The 22,982-nt window shown below is 43.9% G+C and overlaps 1 protein-coding gene across 1 annotated transcript in view; it reads left to right on the forward strand.

The window, feature by feature from the left end:
• Positions 1-22,982, forward strand: part of FAM160B1 (family with sequence similarity 160 member B1) — a 118,892-nt gene that overhangs the window by 8,629 nt on the left and 87,281 nt on the right. Inside the window, exon 2 of the mRNA XM_033942067.1 lies at positions 16,146-16,224. Within this exon, the coding sequence (XP_033797958.1) occupies positions 16,146-16,224 (79 nt within the window). The remainder of the gene's footprint in view (positions 1-16,145; positions 16,225-22,982) is intronic.

Raw genomic sequence — 22,982 nt, forward strand, 5'->3', positions numbered from 1 at the left:
ACTTAAGAACATAAGAATAGCCTTACTGGGTCAGACCAATGGTCCTTCAAGCCCAGTAGCCCGTTCTCATGGTGGCCAATCCAGGTCCCTAGTAGTGGCCAAAACCCAAAGAGTAGCAATATTCCATGCTACCGATACAGGGCAGCATTTACAGATCCATAACTGTGACAGTAACCTATCTATAATAATAAAACCCTAGCGCGCGCATGCACTCTTGAAAATTTGTGATTCCTGGCGCCATGAGGTGTGCTTCTGTGGCAGTATTCTATTTGACACCTCACGGCGCTTGCAGGGGCTGGAGGCGCGCGACTGTGCTCTCTCCCTGCCTGCGTCCTCGGCGCGTCACCGCCCGCCCTCACTCGCGCGACTGTGCTCTCTCCCTGCCCGCGTCCTCGCTGCGTCACCTCTCGCCCTCATTTGCCGCTGCTGCTGATCCTCCTCTTCAGAGCAGCCTGCGATCGTGGCCGGCTTTAAAGAACTTCGCAGGCCGCTCTCCAACCTCAGTAGCACGCTCCCTCTGACGCACGGGATCGCGTCAGAGGGAACATGCTACCGAGTTGGAGAGCTGCCTGCTAGGTTCGCTAAAGCCGGCCACCACGATCGCAGGCTGCTTGGAAGAGGAGCAGGCCAGAAGACGCCGGGATGGAGGGAGGGTAAGAAGGGGATCAATACTGGAAGCCAGGGGGAGAGGGAAAGGGGGCTGCTTTGGGGGGAGGGGTGTGCTGGGGGGAGACAGAAAGGGCCATGGAGAGACAGGGAGAGGGAAAGGGGGCTGCTTTGGAGGGGAAGTATGCTGGGGACAGACAGCTTTGCTCTGGGAGGAGACAGAAGGGGCCATGGAGAGATAGGGAGAGGGAAAGGGGGCTGCTTTGGGGGGGGGAGGTGTGCTGGGGACAGAAAGCTTTGCTCGGGGGGAAGACAGAAGGGGCCCTGGAGAGACAGGGAGAGGGAAAGGGGGCTGCTTTGGGGGGAGGAGTGTGCTTGGGGCAAACAGCTTTGCTCTGGGGGGGAAGACAGAAGGGGCCATGGAGAGATAGGGAAAGGGGACTGCTTTGGGGGGGAGGGGTGTGCTGGGGGGAGACAGAAGGGGCCATGGGGAGATAGGGAGAGGGAAAGGGGGCTGATTTGGGGGGAGGTGTGCTGGGGACAGACAGCTTTGCTCTGGGGGGGAAGACAGAAGAGGGCCATGGAGAGACAGTTAGGGAGAGGGAAAGGGGGCTGCTTTGGGGGGGGGAGGTGTGTGCTGGGGGCAGACAGCTTTGCTCGGAGGGGGGAGACAGAAAGATACAGACAGCGGCCAAGGAGAGAGAGAGAAAGAAACACAGACAGACAGACAGACACATTTATTCTAGCACCCGTTAATGTAACGGGCTTAAAGACTAGTTTTATAAATAAAATGTTTTACTTAGTTGATGATTTTATAGTATTATTTGGAGTCTCCATTTTTACTGGACTATGTACTCTACTAACCTTTCATATTGTTGCATTATATAGTAAGTAATGTGCTGTAAAAAGTAACAAAAACTCTTTTTATGTTGATAATGTCTCCTAGTTACTTTCTTCTACATGAGTAAACAATGCAGGCAGGTGAGTCAGAAGGTCTAGTCCAGGGGTGTTAAAGTCCCTCCTCGAGGGGTTTTCAGGATTTCCCCAATGAATATGCATTGAAAGCAGTGCATGCATATTCATTGGGGAAATCCTGAAAACCCGACTGGATTCCGGCCCTTGAGGACCGACGTTGACACCTGTGGGCAACCACAGTCCTCAAGGGCTGCAACCCAATCGGGTTTTCATTATTTCTACCATGAATATAGATGAGAATGGAAGCAGTCAGTCCATGCAGATCAATCTCGTGCATATTCATTGCGGAAATCTTGAAGACCCGACCAGGTTGTGGCCCTCGAGGACTGTGGCTAACCACCCTTGGTGCAGTAGAACTGTTGACATATATATAGTAACATCTGCAGAAAATAAACAATACAGAAAATGTGCACCATGTGTAGGAAAGAGGTTGTCTGGTGTTGATTATAACAGTACAAAATGCCTCGTCACTGTGTCAGGGTATAAAGGGGCTGTGCTGGTGAAAGAGAGCTGGGAGGGCGTAGTTACTGCTTTGTGTTTGTGTTCCATGACTCACTACAGTAGCCTTGGAAGGCACTCTGTTGGAACTTGGCTGGAGCACGGAGATAAGCAACACAGGCGCAATTAGTAGCAAACTGGAGCCAAACACACCTTTCATAAGGGCCAGGCCAGGGCGTTTCATAGCTTATTTTAGATGTAGCAACATTCCCAATGGGAGGAAAAGGCTCTTGTATGGCTGTTCCTAGAAGGCAATTTCATTTTATGTTGCATCTTTTTTATTAAATAATAAAAAAAAAAAACCAGATAAGATATGCAACATAATATAATCTCCATTATTAATTGCAACATCTACTTAAAGAACTACTCACTGTGGAAGCGTGTGTTTAACAAGTAGTATACGCTACTATCAAGAGGTAAAAGACATCTCTGAAGATGGAAACAAATTGTATTCCCAACAAACCAGCAGTCTTCCCAGGAAATGTCTTCCATAAGGTTAAATCCAGACATTTTAACTGTTCCTCTAAGAAAAAGGTCCCCCTGCTAATTATTGCATTTCAACCCTACTCACCCCAACAAATTCCAAAATGAGAAAAAGTGTTCCAAAAAGAAATTGCAAGACACTGGATCCAGAGTACCCTTGCCTACCAGAGAAAACTATATTAAAAATAAGTAAAATCCAAGGAGCGCCATTTCTTTAGTTCACCAGAAAAAGGATCTGGCGAGAGCAGAAGGCTGCCAATCAAGTGGAGAAGGCTACCTCCAGGGCAAGACAAATGATGGGTTGTATCCGTAGAGGTTTTGTCAGCAGGAGACCTGAAGTTATGATGCCGTTATACAGATCCATGTGAGGCCTCATTTGGAATATTGCGTTCAATTCTGAAGACCACACTACCGGAAGGACATGCTGAGGATTGAGTCGGTTCAGCAAATGGCCACCAGGATGGTCTTGGGGCTCAAGGATCTTACGTATGAAGAAAGACTGAAAAAATTGTGGCTGTACTCACTGGAGGAACGAAGAGAGAGGGGAGACATAGAAACATAGAAAAAAGCGGCAGAAGAGGGCTATAGCCCACCAAGTCTGCCCATTCCAAGTATCCCCCCCCCCGAATTTACTCCCTTAAAGATCCCACGTGAGTATCCCATTTTTTCTTAAAATCCGTCACGCTGCTGGCCGTTATCACCTGGAGTGGGAGTCTGTTCCAATGATCCACCACTCTTTCGGTGAAGAAGTACTTCCTGGAGTCGCCATGAAACTTCCCTCCCCTGATTTTCAGCGGGTGCCCTCTGGTGGTTGAGGGTCCTATGAGCCAGAAGATATCATCTTCTGACTCAATGCGTCCCGTGATGTACTTATACGTTTCAATCATATCTCCCCATTCTCTTCTTTCCTCAAGTGAGTACAGCCGCAATTTCTTTAGTCTTTCTTCATATGTGAGATCCTTGAGCCCCATGACCATCCTGGTGGCCATTCGCTGAACCGACTCGATCCTCAGTACGTCCTCAGTGGTCTCCAAAACTGAACACAGTATTCCAAGTGGGGCCTCACCATGGCTCTGTACAACGGCATCATAACTTCAGGTCTCCTGCTGACGAAACTTCTGCGGATACACCCCATTATTTGTCTTGCCCTGGAGGAAGCCTTCTCCACTTGATTGGCAACCTTCATGTCCTCGCTAATGATCACCCCTAGATCGCGTTCCGCCGTGGTCCTGATCAAGGTTTCACCATTTAGTACATAAGTTCTACGCGAGTTTCTTTTGCCCAGGTGCATTACCTTGCATTTTTTAGCATTGAAGCCTAGCTGCCAAGTATTTGACCATTGTTCCAGTAGCAGTAGGTCGTGTGTCATATTATCAGGTAATAAGCATCTGCCTACTATGTTGCAAAGTTTGGCGGCGTCGGCGAACAGTGATACCCTTCCTCTAAGTCCTTGCGTCATATCTCTTATGAATAAGTTGAATAGAATCGGGCCCGGGACCGATCCCTGCGGCACTCCACTGATCACGTCCGATGCTTCAGATGGGGTACCGTTCACCACCACCCTCTGAAGTCTACCGCTCAGCCAATCTCCAATCCATGTAGTTAGAGTGTTTCCTAATCCTATCGATTTCAGCTTGTTCAGCAATCTTCGATGAGGGACGCTATCAAATGCCTTACTGAAGTCCAAATATACCACGTCCAGTGACTCTCCGGCGTCCAGTTGTCTAGTAACCCAGTCAAAAAAGCTAATCAGATTAGATTGGCAGGATCTGCCCTGGGTGAACCCGTGTTGGTGTGGATCACGCAGTTTTTCTTCATCTAGGATTGTGTCAATATTCTGTTTGATCAGTGTTTCCATCAGTTTACACACTATAGACGTGAGACTCACTGGTCTGTAGTTTGCTGTCTCTGTCCTGCAGCCCTTTTTGTGGAGTGGGATTACGTTGGCGGTTTTCCAGTCCAATGGGACCCTTCCTGTGCTTAGGGAAAGATTGAAAAGAACAGATAATGGTTCTGCCAGGACTTCCCTTAACTCCCTGAGCATTCTGGGGTGTAGGTTATCTGGTCCCATGGCTTTATTTACTTTGAGTCTTGATAGTTCGCTATAGACACTACTGGGCGTAAATTCGAAATCTTGAAACGGGTCTTTCCGGTTATCTCCCGTCTGCAGCTGTGGACCAGCTCCCGGCGCTTTGCGGGTGAACACTGAACAGAAGTATTGGTTTAGTAATTCTGCCTTCTTAGAGTCTGATTCTGCAAAGTTACCGTCCGATTGCTTCAAGCGTACTATCCCATCTTTGTTTCTTTTTCTGTCGCTAATATAGCTGAAGAAAGATTTATCCCCTTTCTTAATTTTCCGTGCTAGCTCTTCCTCCATTCGGAGTTTGGCCTCTCTGACTGCTGTTTTGACAGCTTTAGATCTGTCTAGATAGTCCTCTTTTGCCCCCTCTCTGCCTAAATGTTTGTAGGCGATAAATGCGTCTTTTTTCTGTTTAACTAGGTCTGAAATTTCTTTACTGAACCATTGGGGTCTTTTGTTTCACCTGCGTTTACTTACAGTCTTTATGTATCGGTCTGTTGCTTCGTGTAGTATGGACTTCAGAGACGACCACATATCCTCCACATTATCAGTTTTTGCTTGTTTATGTAGCTCCTCATGGACGAAATCTCCCATGCGGTTAAAGTCTGTGCCTCTAAAGTTGAGAACCCTTGTTGTGGTGTTTGTTTTCGGGAATCCTTTCTTGAGGTTGAGCCATACCATATTATGGTCGCTGGAGGCCAGTGAAACGTTTAAGTACATCACGGGACGTATCGAGTCGGAAGATTATATCTTCTGTCTCATGGGACCCTCGACCACCAGAGGACATCCGCTGAAAATCAGGGGAGGGAAGTTTCATGGAGACTCCAGAAAGTACTTCTTCACCGAAAGAGTGGTGGATCACTGGAACAGACTCCCACTGCAGGTGATTGAGGCCAGCAGCGTGACAGATTTTAAGAGAAAATGGGATATTCCCGTGGGATTGCTAAGGGAGTGAATTCAGGGGGGCGGATACTTGAAATGGGCAGACTTGGTGGGCTATAGCCCTTTTCTGCCATCATTTTCTATGTTTCTATGAATGTAGAGAACAGCGCCAGCAAAAGCGAGGAGGGCTTAATCCCTCCCTGCATTGTTTGAATGGGGAAATCGCAATTGATTTAAAATATGACTCCTAATTTTCAGATTTAATATAGAAACATGATGACAGATAAAGGCCAAATGGCCCATCCAGTCTGCTGCCTATCCGCAGTAACCATTATCTCTTCCTCTCTCTAAGAAATCCCACTTGCTTGACCCACGCTTTCTTGAATTCAGACAGTCTCTGTCTCCACCACCTCTGGTGTTTAAAAGCAAGGCATAAATCACTAACCCCCCCCCCCCTTCCCTTTTTACAAAGCCACTGTGGTAACTGCCCCAAAGCCCATAGGGATTTAAAGGGCTTCGGGGCTTTTGCCGCACAGCAACCGTTACCGGGCTTTGTAAAAGGGGGAGTAAGTTCTAAGAAAAGTAGCTTGTGCAGCTTATTTGCCAGTGGCAAAAGTAGGAGTTGAGCTCTTGAGTAGAGAATGACATGGTGAGAAAATTCATCACTGTTCTTGTCCCCACGGATAACCGCAGGAAACAATCCCGTGTCATTCTTTAGTGTCTATCTCAACCTCAGTCCTTCTACATCAGCATTCTTCAATGCAAGGCTTGAGGGTCAATGGCTGAGTCTATTCATACTTTGATTCTTCCCTCTCTCCTTAAAAAATGACATGGAGATGGTTTCCTGTGGTTATCCACAGGGACGGGAGCGGTGATGAATTTTGTCACCATGTCATTCTCTATTCTTGAGTCCAATATTGTAAAATACTTTTTTCCCCCAAATACATACCTTCATTGCCCAAACTCTGTGATCCTTACCCCCAGATTCCCAATGCTAATACTTGTCCCAGCAGAATCCTCCTGGGATGAAAGGCAATAATTTGCTGTAATATATGTTCTAGATATCGAATCATAGATCTCCTAAAAACAGATATCTAAGTGCAGCTCCACAGGTCATGAATAAAAGAATTAGACTTTGACATTTCCTGCAAATAGCAGTCACACCCTCCCATAAAAACTTAGAAACATGATTGCAGATAAAGGCCAAATGGCCCATCCAGATTAAGAAGGGGATCACGAGTAGATCGGAAGAAGTTATAATGCCACTTTATAGAGCAATGGTCAGACCACACTTAGAATACTGTGTCCAACACTGGTCTCCATACCTTAAGAAGGATATAACTCTGCTGGAGAGGGTGCAGAGGCGAGCCACGAAACTAGTCAAAGGCATGGAGAATTTGAGCTACAGAGAACGACTCGAGAAACTGGAACTGTTCACCCTCGAGAAGAGAAGACTGCGAGGGGATATGATAGAGACTTTTAAAATATTAAAAGGATTTGACAAAATAGACCAGGAATCAGCATTACTAACATTTTCAGATGTGACACGGACAAGAGGTCATAGCCTGAAACTGAGTGGCAGCAGGTTCAGGACTAACGTCGGAAAGTTCTGTTTCGTACAACGAGTGGTGGGCACTTGGAATGCTCTCCCGGAAGAGGTTGTGATGGAGACTACTGTTCTGGGTTTCAAACGCAAGTTGAATGCATACCTTCTTGCTAATCATATTGAGGGATACGGGAAATCCGGGTCTCCATAAAGGAGTACCTAAATGGGCCTCCACGTGTGCAGATCACCGGACTAGATGGACCTAGGTCTGATCCGGAGAAGGCATTTCTTATGTTCTGTTTGCCCATCCACAACATCCACTATCTCTTCCTCTCCCTAAGAGATCCCAAATGCCTGTCCTATGCTATCTTGAATTCAGATACAGTCTTCATCTCCACCACCTCCATTGGGAGACTATTCCATGCATCTACCACCCTTTCTTCAAAGAAGTATTTTCTTACATTACTCCTGAGCCTATCACCTCTTAACTTCATCCTATGCCTTCTCTTTCCGGAGTTTTTCTTAATTTGGAAAAAAATTCTCCTCCTGTACATCAACACTATGGAGCTATTTAATTGACTATCAAAGTCCCTCCTTGAGGGCCGCAATCCAGTCGGGTTTTCAGGATTTCCCCAATGAATATGCATGAGATCTAAGTGCATGCACTGCTTTCAATGCATATTCATTGGGGAAATCCTGAAAACCCGACTGGATTGCGGCCCTCAAGGAGGGACTTTGAGATCCCTGCTCTATCGTATCCCCTCTCTCCTGTCTTTTCTCCAGAGTATAAAATTAAGGTCTCTTTAGTCTTTCTCCATATGATTTATGAGAAAAACTACCAACCAATTTTGTAACAGCCCTTTGGACCAACTCCATCCTATTTATATCTTTCTGAAGGTGCAGCCTTCAAAATTACAAATGGTGCCTCACTTTTCTTACTGGCTATTCCTCTCTTTATGCACACAAGCATCTTCCTGGCTTTGACCGTCACCTTTTCTACCTGTTTTTTTGCCACCCTGAGATCATCAGACACAATCGCCCACAAGTCCTGCTCTTCTTCCCTGCACAGACTGAAAAACATAAGCTCAAAAGAGTATTCTGTATTGACATTCTCTAAGCTCTGTGGAACTCACTTTAATAAGAATTAAATCTTGTGTCTCCACATTTAGTGCCAAATCCACACTCCACCTAGACCCCACGGCAGAAAGATCATTCTGAGGTTTGCTCGGCAACAACTTTTTATGTAAGAGAAATTTTCAGGATGGCTCACCTGAAGAAGTCTCAAACTATTCCTGAAAATTTGTATCCACCTCCATTTGAATGATGAAACAAGTAAAGATTTAATATAGTGATGACGTTGCCGATAAGCAAACCTGCGCAACAAGGTCAAAGTAGGCCCTTGCAAAGACTCAAGACTACAGCTCCCCAGTTGAATTTAAGGCATACTTGAATTGGTAGAAACCCTGATTTCTCCATTGTAGTAAATACAGATTTTCCAAACCAGACAAGAAATTTCTATTTCCCCAAATTGGCAATAAACAATCACTCTGTGGATTAAAGTCCCGCAATTTAGCCATATGTTTGCACAGACATCGAAGGAAGCAACTACAAGATCTAATGTGAGGGGGCACACAAGGAGTTTTCCATTTGCAATGGAGAATATACTCTGTAGCTTTAATCCACCGTCCTAGACAAACACTCCACCCCACAATCAGACCTGCTTGCCGTCCAGCTTTCCAGTAACTCACTCAAAGACACCCTAACCTGCATCCTCTGCTACATAGCTCCAGGACAATGGAACACCACAAAACACGATCTTGAAGATTTCATCTTCCGGAATTCATTAACCTCAACACACAACCTGCTCCTCGGAGACATAAATCTCCACCTAGAAGACACCTCCTCCAAACAAGCTGCTGGCATAATCTCATACCTCAATGCACTCTCCTACCAAATTCTATATCCTCAACCCACTCATGAAAAAGGCCACCAACTTGATATTGCAGCTTACATGTTCCAACACCCCCACACACCTAACATTCATATCTCCAATGGGGCCTGGCACCCTTCCCTCTGGTCAGACCACTTCAAATTCACCTTCAACATCAACTGGACTCAAAGCACAAACAAGCACGAAACCCACAAAACCTCATTCAAAACCCGACCAAAAATCGACCCTTCTACATTCTGGACCACAGTAGACCCCTCAATCGCCTCCATAGACCACAATGTATTCATTCACCAGTGGCGCTCCCTGAGCGAAACAACCTTGAACGGACTAGCCCCAGAAAAGACAAAACACAAACTCTGCAGATCTTCAGACAAATGGTTCGACACAGAACTTCTTCAATTAAAAAGACACTGCAGACAACTCGAAAGAGCATGGCAAAAAAAGAACCAAGAACCAACCAAAGTAGCTTGGAGAAACCTAATAAAACAATACAAGATCAAACTTAAAGAAAAACGAAGAGCTTATTACTCCAAACTAATAGGCACAGAATCCTTAGACACAAAGAAATTCTTCCAACTTGTGAAGAACCTCACCGACACTCAACCATTCCTAACCACTCAAGGAATCCACCCTCCAACGGCCACCCAACTAGCGGACCATTTCAAGAACAAGATCGCCAATATTAGAGCCTCCTTCAACAACTCACCAACCCTCCTAGACGAGATTATAATAAACCCTACAACAGAAGAAGCTACTGCAGCTGACAGGCACTGGTCCAACTTTACAAAGGTGCAATGGTTGGACATGAACCGACTCTACAGAAAATACAGTCGAGCGTCATGCGACCTGAACAATTGCCCCTCATATCTACTGTTAAATGCATCCCCCAAATTTAGAGCTTGCCTCTTGCAATGGATCCAAACAACTCTCACGGAAGGCCAATTCCCACAAGACCTAGGGGAAATCATAATCACCCCAATACTGAAAGATCCCAAAGGACCAATAGACATCCCCTCCAACTACCGATCCATCGCCTCAATTCCATTATACGTTAAACTAATAGAAGGTCTGGTTGCCAAATACCTCACCAACTACCTTGAAGACCACAACCTACTTCACCCAACTCAATCGGGGTTCAGATCGAACCACAGCACTGAGACACTGCTAGTTTCCCTTCTAGACATAGCCAGACAGCACCTTAGCAAAGGAAGAAGGATGCTGATAATTCAACTCGACCTCTCTGCTGCATTTGACCTGGTCAACCACACTATACTTCTTCAGATATTAGAAGCAATAGGGATCTCAGGCGAAGTATACAACTGGTTTCAAGGATTCCTTAAAACAAGAACATACAGAGTAAAAACAAAGGATCTTATATCGGAGCCTTGGACCAATCCTTGCGGAGTACCCCAAAGTTCCCCATTGTCACCCATGCTCTTCAATCTTTACATTTCCTCCCTCGGTACCCTGTTAGACAAACTCAAAGTAACTTCATTCAGCTATGCAGACAATATCACCATACTCCTCCCCTTTGACACACAAGACCCCACCAAATCAGGCATCCTGGAAAAAACTCTAGAAGCGGTGGAAAAATGGATGACAGAACACAAACTGAAGCTCAACCCAGATAAAACTAAATTTCTACTGCTTGAAAAGGACAAAACCCCTTCTATAACTGAGCTAGAAATAAAAACCACCAAATATCCCTTACAACCCACTCTCAAACTCCTTGGAGTAACAGTAGACAGAGGTTGCACTCTTCAGGTGCAAATTAACAAAATCACACAAAAAGCATTCTTCACCATGCGCAACCTTCGCAAAATCAGAAAATTCTTTGAAAAAGAACAATTCAGACTCATAGTCCAATACCTAGTCCTAAGTCTATTGGATTATTGCAATATCCTCTACCTTTCCTGTCCCACCTACCTAATAAAACAATTACAGACCGTGCAGAACACTGCCCTCAGAATGATCTATTCCCTTGGAAAATTTGACCACATCACCAACGCCTTCCTAGACTCACACTGGCTTCCAATACAAGCCCACATCCAATTCAAACTATACTGCATGTTATTCAAAACATTAAACGGAACGGCACCCACCCACCTAAACAACCGTCTAAACAGGAACCTCTCAACCAGACAGAGGAGAACCCAATCCCCTTTCTCCTACCCCCCTTTTAAAGGAACTAAACGCAAAAAGATGTATGACAACTTACTAGCAACACATGCAGCAAAACTGGATCCCACTATCACCAACCTACTGACAGCTTCAACTGACCTCAAGGCTTTCCGCAAAGAAATCAAGACCCTACTATTCAAGAAATTCACCCAAACGTCCTAATCCCTCCCGTTTCCCCTCTCACCCCCTCTTAGAATCATCTCATCAAAATTGCTTTAGACCTTACGCCTTCAATTGTATTCCTTTACTGGAAAAGTCCAGCTATCTTTTTTGTTGTACTAGGACCAACTTCTTTAATTGTATTTCTCTTCCTGGAAATGTCTAGCTATCTTTCTGATGTAATCCGCTTAGAACTGCAAGGTACAGGCGGAATATAAGCATGTAATGTAATAAAGTTTAATATGGTAAAACGTTGTCGCTTCTTCTTGATCAGTCAGCCCAGTCTGTGTTCTTGAATTTTGTTTAGTGAATCGAGGCTCTTCCTACTTTACATGCTGTTTCCCCTCATTTGCATGCATCGATCGGATCGGGTGCGGGAGGAAGGTTAGTGAATCGGGTCGGGGTCACAAAGTGATCGGGACACAATCGGTGGACTTAGTGAATCTAGCCCTTAGGAAAAATGACCATAGTAAATAAGCTAATCCTCTTTATGAAAGATAAAGGGAGGAATGTCCATTACAGTACTGAAAATGATGTTTTGTGACAGATAACAAACATAGAAACATGAGGACAGATAAAGGCCAAATGGCCCATCCAGTCTGCCCATCCTTCTCTCTAAGAGATCCCACAGCCTATTCCACGTTTTCTTGAATTCAGACAGTCTCTGTATCCACCATCACTTCTAGGAGACTGTTCCATGCAACTACCACCCTTTCTGTCAAAAAGTATTTCCTTAGATTACTCCTGAGCCTATCACCTCTTAACTTCTTCCTATGCCCTCATTCCAGAGCTTCCTTTCAAATGCGCATTTATACCATGTAGGTATTTAAACGTCTCTATTATATCTCCCCTCTCCCACCTTTTCTCCAAAGTATACAGATTAAGATCTTTAAGTCTGTCCCTATATGCCTTATTATGAAGACCATGTACTATTTTAGTAGCTTTCCTCTGGACCGACTCCATCCTTTTTATATCTTTTTGAAGGTTCGGCCTCCAGAATTGTGCACAATATTCTAAATGAGGTCTCACCAAAGTCTTATACAGGGGCATCAATACCTCCTTTTTCATACTGGCCATACCTCTTCCTATGCACCCTAGCATCCTTCTAGCTTTCACTGTCACCTTTTCAATCTGTTTGGCCACCTTAAGATCATCACATACTATCGGTGTCAGGTCAAAAGCGTGCCGGGACAAAGGCACGCCCAGACAATTGAGCGCAGCGCGGAGGTGCGCGCCGCTCTAAATTACTGTTTTTAGGGCTCCGGTGGGGGGGAACCCCCCCACTTTACTTAATAGACGTCGCGCCGCGTTGTGGGGGCGTTGTGGGGGGTTTGGGGGGTTATAACCCCCCACATTTTACTGAAAACTTCACTTTTTCCCTGTTTTTAGGGAAAAAGTTAAGTTTACAGTAAAATGTGGAGGGTTACAACCCCCCAAGCCTCCCATAAAGCTGGCGCGATGTCTATTAAGTAAAGTGGGGGGATTCCCCCCACGCCCCCCTGTCGGAGCCCTAAAAACAGTAATTTAGAGCGGTGTGCGCCTCCGCGCTGCGTTCAATTGTCCGGGCGCACCTTTTTCTTTCGCGCTGTTGTCTATGAACCTATACTATCACACCAAAGTCTCGCTCTTCTGTCGTGCACAGTGGTTAAAGCTACAGCCTCGGCACCCTGAAGTTGTGGGTTCAAACCCACGCTGCTCCTTGTGACCCTGGGCAAGTCACTTAATCCCTCCATTGCCCCAGGTACATTAGGTAGATTGTGTGCCCACCAGGACAGACAGGGAAAAATGCTTGAGCACCTGAATAAATTAATGTAAACCGTTCTGAGCTCCCTTGGGAGAACGGTATAAAAAATTGAATAAATAAATAAACTATATCATTCCTTCAGGTTTTTGCAGCTAAAATTTAATGCTAAGAAATGCAAGGTCATTTTTCCAATCACATACTCCTTGTCTTCAATACAACCAGGTCACAATGTATTACATGAACAAACAAGGACAGGTTCTCTCACTCTCTGTCAAGAGGCCGAAAAAATTTGGAACTGGGCGATTCCTCGGAACATATTTTTGAAAGCGGTCTATGTTCAGGGAGAGCAAAACACTGGCCACAAGCTCAGCAGATACAATCATGTGAAAAAATTAGGACACCCCATGAAATATTCAGTTCTTTCTTAAGAAATGTTGACATATCGATGTCAAATCTTTTTTTTTTATTTATCTCTGGAAAAGAAAGTGATGTAATTGCAGGTAAACAACAAAAATTTTCATTGATTTACTCATGAAACAAAAGATATCCACAAAAATGTCTATTCTAACTGAGGAATAAATTAGGACACACCCCACATATCCTCCCACTTAAAGTGGCTCAAATCACACACAGGTGTATCACATCAGGTGCACATGATTAGAACATCGTTACTCAGTATTTTGAAGGAGGTTTGCCCTACTTAAACCTCAGATATTTAGTTTGGTGTGCTCATGACTGCTGCAGTGAGAGTGAACACCATGGTGAGATCAAAGGAGCTTTCTGAGGCCTTCAGAAAGAAGATTGTAGCAGCTTATAAGTCTGGTAAGGGATTTAAAAAGATCTCGAAAGAATTTGACATTAGCCTAGTCTGTTGAGGTTTCCAAAGCCGGTGTCCATTGTCATCATCTGTAGGTAATAATTCTGTTGTATCATTACTCATAGTTTCCAGTTTCTTACTGGTCTGAAATAGCTATAGAAAGGGGAAGCGTATTTAACTTTAACAAAGAGTGCGCTTTCTGCTCTGTGTACAGTGCCATTGAACTTTTTAAAGTGAAGTTTCAAGTTTATTAGGATTTTATATACCGCCTATCAAGGTTATCTAAGCGGTTTTTACAATCAGGTACTCAAGCATTTTTCCCTCTCTGTCCCGGTGGGCTCACAATCTAGCTAACGTACCTGGGGCTATGGTCACAAGGAGCAGCGCGGGGTTTGAACCCACAACCCCAGGGTGCTGAGGCTGTAGATCCAACCACTGCGCCACAGCTCATGAATATGCAGAATATTAATAAACTAGCAGAAATGCTTTGTCAAAAATGACAAGATGCAATTTACTCATTAAAACTTAATATTGAAATCAATTTTTATTTCAGTTTTTATCATGTTTAGTCATTAAAATACCGCAGTCATTTTAATCTGTCATTACATTCAAATGTTTCATAGTAGATGGTTTTCTTATTAGGATTCTTTGATTTCCGTCTTTACCAACACATACATTCAGGTTGTCTTTTGATCTTTTCTCAAGCGGTGCATACTCGTAGGAACGCAGTGCTTCATATCAGGTGACACCATCCAGTTGGGACCATGGTGGACAATAGTTTGAAATCTAGGGCTCCTTTTACGAAGGCGCGTTAGAGCCTTAACGCACGGAATAGCGCACGCTAACCGCTACCGCCTCCTCTTGAGCAGGTGGTAGTTTTTCGGCTAGCACGCGCTATTCCATGCGTTAAGGCCCTAACACGCTTTCGTAAAAGGAGTCCTAGATTCCATGCTGCCTACTCCCAGGGATAAGCAATGGCTTTCCTAAGAACTATTTTTCTAATACAGTATATACTATTTTATATACTGGCTATCAATGGAGGTTGTCTAAGCGGAGTAGATTCAGATACGCAAGCATTTTCCCCATCTATCACTGCGGGCTCACAATCTATCTGATGTACCTGGAGCAATAGAGGATATTAACGTAGAACAAAATCTTTTCCAGAGAAAGGAAAATGGTAAAACCAGAGGACATAATTTGAGGTTGAGGGGTGGTAGATTCAGGGGCAATGTTAGGAAATTCTACTTTACGGAGAGGGTGGTGGATGCCTGGAATGCGCTCCCGAGAGAGGTGGTGGAGAGTAAAACTGTGACTGAGTTCAAAGAAGCGTGGGATGAACACAGAAGATTTAGAATCAGAAAATAAGATTAAATATTGAACTAGGCCAGTTACTGGGCAGACTTGCACGGTCTGTGTCTGTGTCTGGCCTTTTGGTGGAGGATGGGCAGGGGAGGGCTTCAATGGCTGGGAGGGTGTAGATGGGCTGGAGTAAGTCTTAACAGAGATTTCGGCAGTTGGAACCCAAGCACAGTACCGGGTAAAGCTTTGGATTCTCGCCCAGAAATAGCTAAGAAGAAAAAATTAAAAAATTTAAATTGAATCAGGTTGGGCAGACTGGATGGACCATTCAGGTCTTTATCTGCCGTCATCTACTATGTTATGTTACTATGACTTGCCTAGGGTCACAAGGAGCAGCGTGGGGTTTGAGGCTGTAACTCTAACTCCTTCCACCAAGAACTTGTCCAAACAACTTTTAAACCCAGCTACATTAACTGCTTTTACCACGTCCTCTGGCAACAATTTTCAGAGCTCAATTATGCACAGAGTGAAAAAAAAATTATCTCCTATTTATTTTAATTGTGTTGCTATGTATGTGCAGTATCCCCTCATCTTTGTATATTTTTTGAAAGAGGAAACAGTCAATTCAGGTCCCATCTCACTCAGGATTTTGTAGGCCTCTATCATCTCTCTCGTCAACTGTCTCCTTCTCCAAGCTGAGAAGCTCTACCCTGTAATTTTTCATTATATGAGAGTTCTGCCATCTCCTTAATCATTTAATGGTCATCCTTCTATCTACTTTTCTAATTCTGCTAAATCTTTTTTTTTTTTTTTTGTTACATTGATCAACACAGTAGAATTAGCCATTGTAGTGTTAAAGAGAATAAGCCTTTTTCAGCATAAGTAACTAATTACTGTTTATACATTTGTTTTCTCTTTTCATAGCTTGCCCCTTCGCTTCCTTTACAAGAAGACTTTGTATATCACTGGAAGGCAATCACTCATTATTACATAGAAACTTCAGGTAAGAGGCATTTGTGTTGGCAGAAATTGATCTCTGACTGGGTAGTCACTACTTACAGGGTTACCAAATCTGTATTTTGATCTGTTCCAGAAATACCTAAACAATTGACCCGATCTCCCCCCTCTCCCCCTCCATAATCCACCTAAATTTACTGCACTGCCATAAATACAATATGTTATCTTCATCTTGTCGCAATTTTACGTTGCCATTTATTCCAAATAGGTCCTGTCGGAAATTACCTACCAAAATGTATATCTTATATTTTGCTCAGCAAATTGCATTTCTGTACTATTGCCTCTTAAGGTCTCTGCTCTCTGTATTTCCTCTGAATATCTGCATATTGTATTTTGCTGTATATCCAGCTCTCCTGTATGTCGCTGTGTATCCAGTTCTCCTTACTGTAAACCGCCTAGAAGTTGCAAGATTGTGGCGGTATAGAAGAATAAAGTTATTATTATTATTATTATAAATAGTAGTAGTACCCTGGGCAAGAGTGGATTTACACTCTGTACAGGAGAGGCTACTCTCCCGGTGATCCACGCAGTTGGATGCACTGGACTTAGCGCTGCCTTGGACAAACACAGCTTTGCACAACCTGGACTGGTGGCTGGAGCCATGGTTCCTATCCCAGGGAATGTCTCTGTGCCTCTTCGGCTGGGGAGACCAAGAATGCCCATTGCAAGGCCGGTGGTCACCCTCGAAGAGGGATTGGACAATCAACCGCTTGGAGCTGAAAGCGATCAGGCTAGCCCTTCTGGAGAGCATCTTGGAGGGCAAAGGGGTCTGTATCTTCTCGGACAATGCCACAGCGGTAGCCTATGTCAACCGGCAGGGAGGCAGCAGGAAGGCACCACTGAGATTGGAGGTTCAAATGCTGTTCCAGTGGGCCGAGGCCCATCTATTGGCTCTCTCGGTGGCACGTGTAGCAGGAGTGGACAATGTGAAGCAGATTTCCAGAGTGGTCAGACATTGGATCCAGGAGAGTGGTCTCTGTCTCGGGAGTCCTTCGACAATATTGTACAGTGCTGGGGGCAATCAACATTTGATCTCATGGCATCAGCCAGCAACAAGAAGGTCGCTTAGTTCTTCAGTTGAAGATATAAGCCAGGAAGCAACAGTCTGGATGCTCTGGTCCAGCCCAGTTCTCCAGCAGAGCTTCTATATGTGTTCCCTCCTTGGTCGATGATAGGATAAGGACCCACAAAGTGCAAATAATTCTGATTGTCTTGGACTGGCTGAGGCGGCTGTGGTACACAGACCTGGTGCGTCATCTGAGGATCAAGACTGCTTTGTTCTCACAGCTTGGCTCTTGTGCACAAAGGCTATTTGAACTTGGTGATAACCACCTTGCTAAGATCTAAGAAGCAGTCCACTTTGACATCCTGTATGAAGACTTGGAAGTATTTGCACAGTTGGTGCAGTCAGAGAGACACAGATCTGACTAAAGCTTCAATTGCCATGGTCTCTTAACCTTTCTTCAGGAGGGGCTCGATAAAGACCTTGTAGTGGTACAGATAGCGGGTCTTTTCACTTTAGAGGGTAGATCAAACAGCGAATCTTGGCTTCTCAGCCAGAAGTGTCCAGATTTTTAAAGGAAGCATTGCATCTTCAACTCCTTGTAAACCAGCCCTTTTCATCCTGGAATCTTAATCTCATCCTGCAGGCACTAGCTCAGGCTCCATATGAGCCCTTTGAGAAGGCCTCGCTCATGGATTTAACATTAATGGCCGTAACTTTGGTCAAAAGAGTACCAAAATTGCTGTGTCTGTCAAGCAAGGAACCCTTCCTCAAGATTTCAGAGACTGGTGTCTCGCTTTGAACAGTACCTTCCTTCTTACTGAAGGTAGTTTCAATTTTCAGCTAAACCAGGAAGTGCATCTCCCAGCCTTTTTGCCCTCTGGGGCAAAGAAGGAAGATAAGATCCTGAAATGCCTGGGCATCCGAAGAGTTCTTCTTTGTTATTTAGAGATGATGTACAAGTTTTGCCTGTCAGATCATCGCTTTGTTCTCCTGAGTTCAGCACAACAGGGACGGTAGGCATCAAAGATGACCATTTCAAGATGGATTCAACTGACAGTTTCTTCAGCCTATATTGGGAGCGGAAAACAGTCTCCCGTGGGAGTAAAGGCACACTTCACCAGAGTGATGGTGTCGTCCTGGGCAGAGGCTAGAGCTGTCTCACCTGAAGAAATTTGTAGGGCAGCTATGTGATCTCACCTCCATACTTTTACAGAGTTTTACATAGTGGATGTAGCAACCAGAAGGGATGCAAAGTTTGGTTCTGCAGTACTGGCAGCAGGCTCACTTGTCACTTAGGCACTGGGGACTGCTTTGGTACTGATATTCCTATTGCACTAGAATAGAAGATTAGGTTCTTACTTTGCTAATCTTCTTTCTTGTAAACAGGAATATCAGTCTTGATGCCTGCCCTGTTAGTTCATTAGTTCTTCTTTCTGTCTCAGACATGTTTGGAGGGTCAGATGTCTTGTTTACTTCCACTGTCCCTTACAGTCAAGGAGGAGAAGAATTTATTATAGTACTGTAGTGTAAAATTTGCAAATTGAGTATCTTCGAATTGTCGATGGAGGTTTCACACAAGTTTCATTTCACCTCATTATGTGTTGCAAAACATTTTAATAAATGTTGTTTTTGTTGAGCAGAACAGACTTGTGCTATCTTGGGGAGAATCTACTACTACTACTATTTATCACTTATATAGTGCTGAAAGGCTTACACAGCACTGTACATTTTGACATTTAATAGACGGTCCCTGCTCAGAAGAGTTTATAATCTAACTTGGACAAAATCCCCATGTCCCGTCCCCCCCTCTCTTTTTGTACTTACTCTAGGGCTGACTCACTGCTTTGATACAGACTGAGGAAATCTAGCACAGCCAGAGTGAGAGGAGGAGGAGCTGAAAAATATGTCAAAAAGGGTTTTTTCACCCTCTGGAAGCTCAAATCCATTAAAGCATACTTTGATAACTCTGCATTCAGAATCCTGGTACAATCCCTCGTACTAAGTCAACTTGACTATTGTAACATCGCCTACTTAGCAATCCCCCAAAAGCATATTTGACGCTTACAATTAATGCAAAACACTGCGGTCAGACTTATCTTCGGTCTAAAGAAATTCGATCACGTGACGCCATACTACAAACAGCTACACTGGTTGCCGTTGGAAGCTCGTGTAAAGTTTAAGTTCGCCTGCTTCTGCTTTAAAGTTCTTTACGGTCTTGCCCCTAAATACATAACTGATCTCTTCTCCTTCTCAGCCTGCAGACACAAGAGAAGCTCCCACTTGCACTTCGTTTCTCCCCCGGTCAGAGGTTGCAAACTAAAAAAACACTATGGACACCTTCTCTCACATCAAGCAGCTTTATGGGGTAAAGAACTAGAACAACTCCTCTCGCCCACCACTTATGAGGTGTTCAGGAAACGCCTCAAAACTCACCTGTTCCTGAAGTACCTAGATAAAAGCAAGAACTCAATTCAAATTCTATTGTCTACTATTTAAAGTAACCCATGGTACTGCCCCCAGCTACCTAAACAACCGCCTACACCGCTACCACTCACCCAGATCAAGGAGAACTCAGAACCTATTCATCTTCCCCCCTCATAATGGAACCCGATGTAAGAAATTTTACGACAGCCTTCTGGCGACACAGGCAGCGAAAATTGACCCCACCATCACCAAACTGATGATCAAAACAACAGACATCAAAGTGTTTCGAAAAGAAATCAAAACAGTTCTATTCAAAAAACACGTCCTCACTCACTAATCTCCTCCCACTTGTACATGCTTTCTCCCCCGTGAATAGCACACTAGTCATTCCCTCGAACCATACCTAACCAAAAAATACCCAGACCGCTAAATAAGCATCTACCACATGTATACAATAAACTTATCCCTTCAATGTTAGGTAATCCTGAATATATTGTTACTCTCCACTGTATCCTGTAAGTACTTGAATCTTTACTATGTTATCCCATCGGATAAATTCAGATATCCTCTAATTTGTAACTCTCAACTGTATCATGTAATGTACATGAATCTTTGTTATATAATTCTCTCGGTAATGTCCAGATATCTTCTAATTTGTAATCCGCTTAGAACCGCAAGGCACAAGCGGAATAGAAATCACTAATGTAATGTAATGTAATAGTTGACCCGTTCCTCCCTTTCCCCTCCTTAAGAACATAAGAAATGCCTCCGCTGGGTCAGACCCGAGGTCCATCGCGCCCAGCAGTCCGCTCACGCGGCGGCCCATCAGGTCCAGGACCTGTGTAATCTTTTATCTATACCCCTCTATCCCCTTTTCCAGCAGGAAATTGTCCAATCCTTTCTTAAACCCCAGTACCGTTCGCTGCCCTATAACGTCCTCTGGAAGTGCATTCCAGGTGTCCACCACACGTTGGGTAAAGAAGAACTTCTTAGCATTCGTTTTGAATCTGTCCCTTTTCAACTTTTCCTTAACGGTTCTCTGGTCATTTCCCCCACTTGTTCTCCCTTCCCTTAAGTTCTCTCAACTTGTACTTCACTAATCTTTTGTAAACCGCATAGAACTTAACGGTACTGTGGTATATAAACTGTTATTTATTAGTATTATTAAATTATAATAATAATAATAACTTTCTTCTTCTATACCGCCATAGTCAGAGGACTTCTAGGCGGTTCATATCGAAGAGGGCTGGACAATCAGCGAATTACAGAATGCAAAAAGTGAGCGTACAATATATTACACAAGAAATAGGCTCTCTACAGACTTCGCAGTAAAGGAGGGTAAATACTTGTCGATCAAGACTGAGATTCCTGTTTACAAGAAAGATTAGCAAAAGTAAGAACCTAATCTTCCAACATTCTCTGCACCCTCAGGGATTCCCATTGTATTCACAGCAGAAAAGTGATATAAACAAAAAGCTACACAAACACAATTCATTTTGCAGAGGATACCAGTATACAGGAGAGAATTTTAGAATTGTGGTGCAACTCTTTCTTCTTTTGTTAAGAAGTCACTGGTGCTCTGCCCTTCATCAGGAAGTCACTGGGCTGGGCTGGGCTGGAGAATGTGAGCAAAGAGAGGCCTGAACTGGGGAATAAAATCTAAGGCAAAAGGAAAAAAATCAGTCAGCTTTTGATTATTTTGGTACATATCCAGGGGAGGATGGGAGGGATGGGGGATTATTTCCATTTTAATTTTGTTTTTCGGATATTTTTATGTGAGGGTGGGTGGGTGGGATGATATCATTAATTAGAATAGGGTAAGGTTTTTGTGATAATCCATATTTTTATGCTTTATTGAACTTATCACTGGGGGGAGGGTGGGTGAAACTGGTTGTTTATAAATATATGTAAGTTGAATGTGCTATTAATTGTATTATCGTGTTACATTTATTGTATTGCATTTTTGAAGCTTTGAAAATTAAAGATTTTTAAAAAAATATAAAAAAGGAAAAAAATCCAAATCGTGAGTCGATTAGTTGCTTTGGTATTTTGTGATATCAAGTTTACTGGCTTCCACTTAGTAATAAATTATCAGTGTTCCATCTTTATTTGCTGTGTATTCTATAGGTGGGGTTCGTGTCGGTGCTATACAGTCATTTGGCTGCCATCTATTCTATAAAAAGGGTATTAGCTATTTCTGGCTTTGTTCTTCGAATGCTGAAGACCATTTTGGGATAGTGATATTATGTTCTGCTGTTTCACATAATTTTTTACTTTCCTGGCCTATTCTTCCAACCACCAAACCTCCCAATCCACTTCTTTTTTGGAGCATTGCTTTTTATTTGAGGCAAATCGCAGCTTAGCAGAAACTGGAACTTTTAGGATACATCATGACTGTAATACAACATCCATCCTAGATATATTCCAGAATCTCAATTCCCCACCATCTCCCTTCTAATACAATGCTTAATGCCCTAGTGGCACAATTTTATTCTGTGACTTAAGCCATAAACAGACATAATAAGAACATAAGATCAGCCATACTGTGTCAGACCAATGATTCGTCTAGCTAAGTATCCTGTTTCTACAGTAACCAGTCCAGGAATCCAGGTCATGAATACCTGGCAGAAACCCAAAGAGTAGCAATATTCCATGCAACCAACAATCCCAGGGCAAGCAATGGCTTTGCCCATGCCTGTCTCAATAGCAAACTATGGACTTTTCCTCCAGGAACTTGTCCAAACCTTTTTTTAAACCCCGCCATACTAACTGCCGCCATACTAACTGCTTTTACCATTCCTGTGGTAATGAGTTCTAGCCCAGTGGTTCCCAATCCTGTCCTGGAGGACCACCAGCTAGTCGGGTTTTGGGGATAGCCCTAATGAATATGCATGAGAGATCTGCATATAATGGAGGTGCCAGGAATGCAAATCTGCTCCATGCATATTCATTAGGGCTATCCTGAAAACCCGACTGGCCTGGAGGTCCTCCAGGACAGGGTTGGGAACCACTGTTCTAAAGCTTAACTGTTCATTGAGTGAAAAAATAATTACTCCTATTTGTTTTAAAGGTTTTTCCATCTTAACTTCATTGAGTGTCCCCTAGTCTTTGTAATTTCTGAAAGAGGAATCTGATTCCACTAAGGCCGAGCTACTAAATGAATACTTCTGCTCGGTTTTCACCTGTGAGACACCGGGATCCGGTCCACTTTTACAGACAAGGGAAAGCCAGAAAGACCCGTTTCAAGACTTCAAGTTTACGCCCAGTAGCGTCTACTGCGAATTTTCAAGACTCAAAGTGAACAAAGCCATGGG

The sequence above is a fragment of the Geotrypetes seraphini genome, chromosome 4 (assembly GCF_902459505.1).
Source record: "Geotrypetes seraphini chromosome 4, aGeoSer1.1, whole genome shotgun sequence".
Classification (NCBI taxonomy): Eukaryota; Metazoa; Chordata; class Amphibia; order Gymnophiona; family Dermophiidae; genus Geotrypetes; species Geotrypetes seraphini.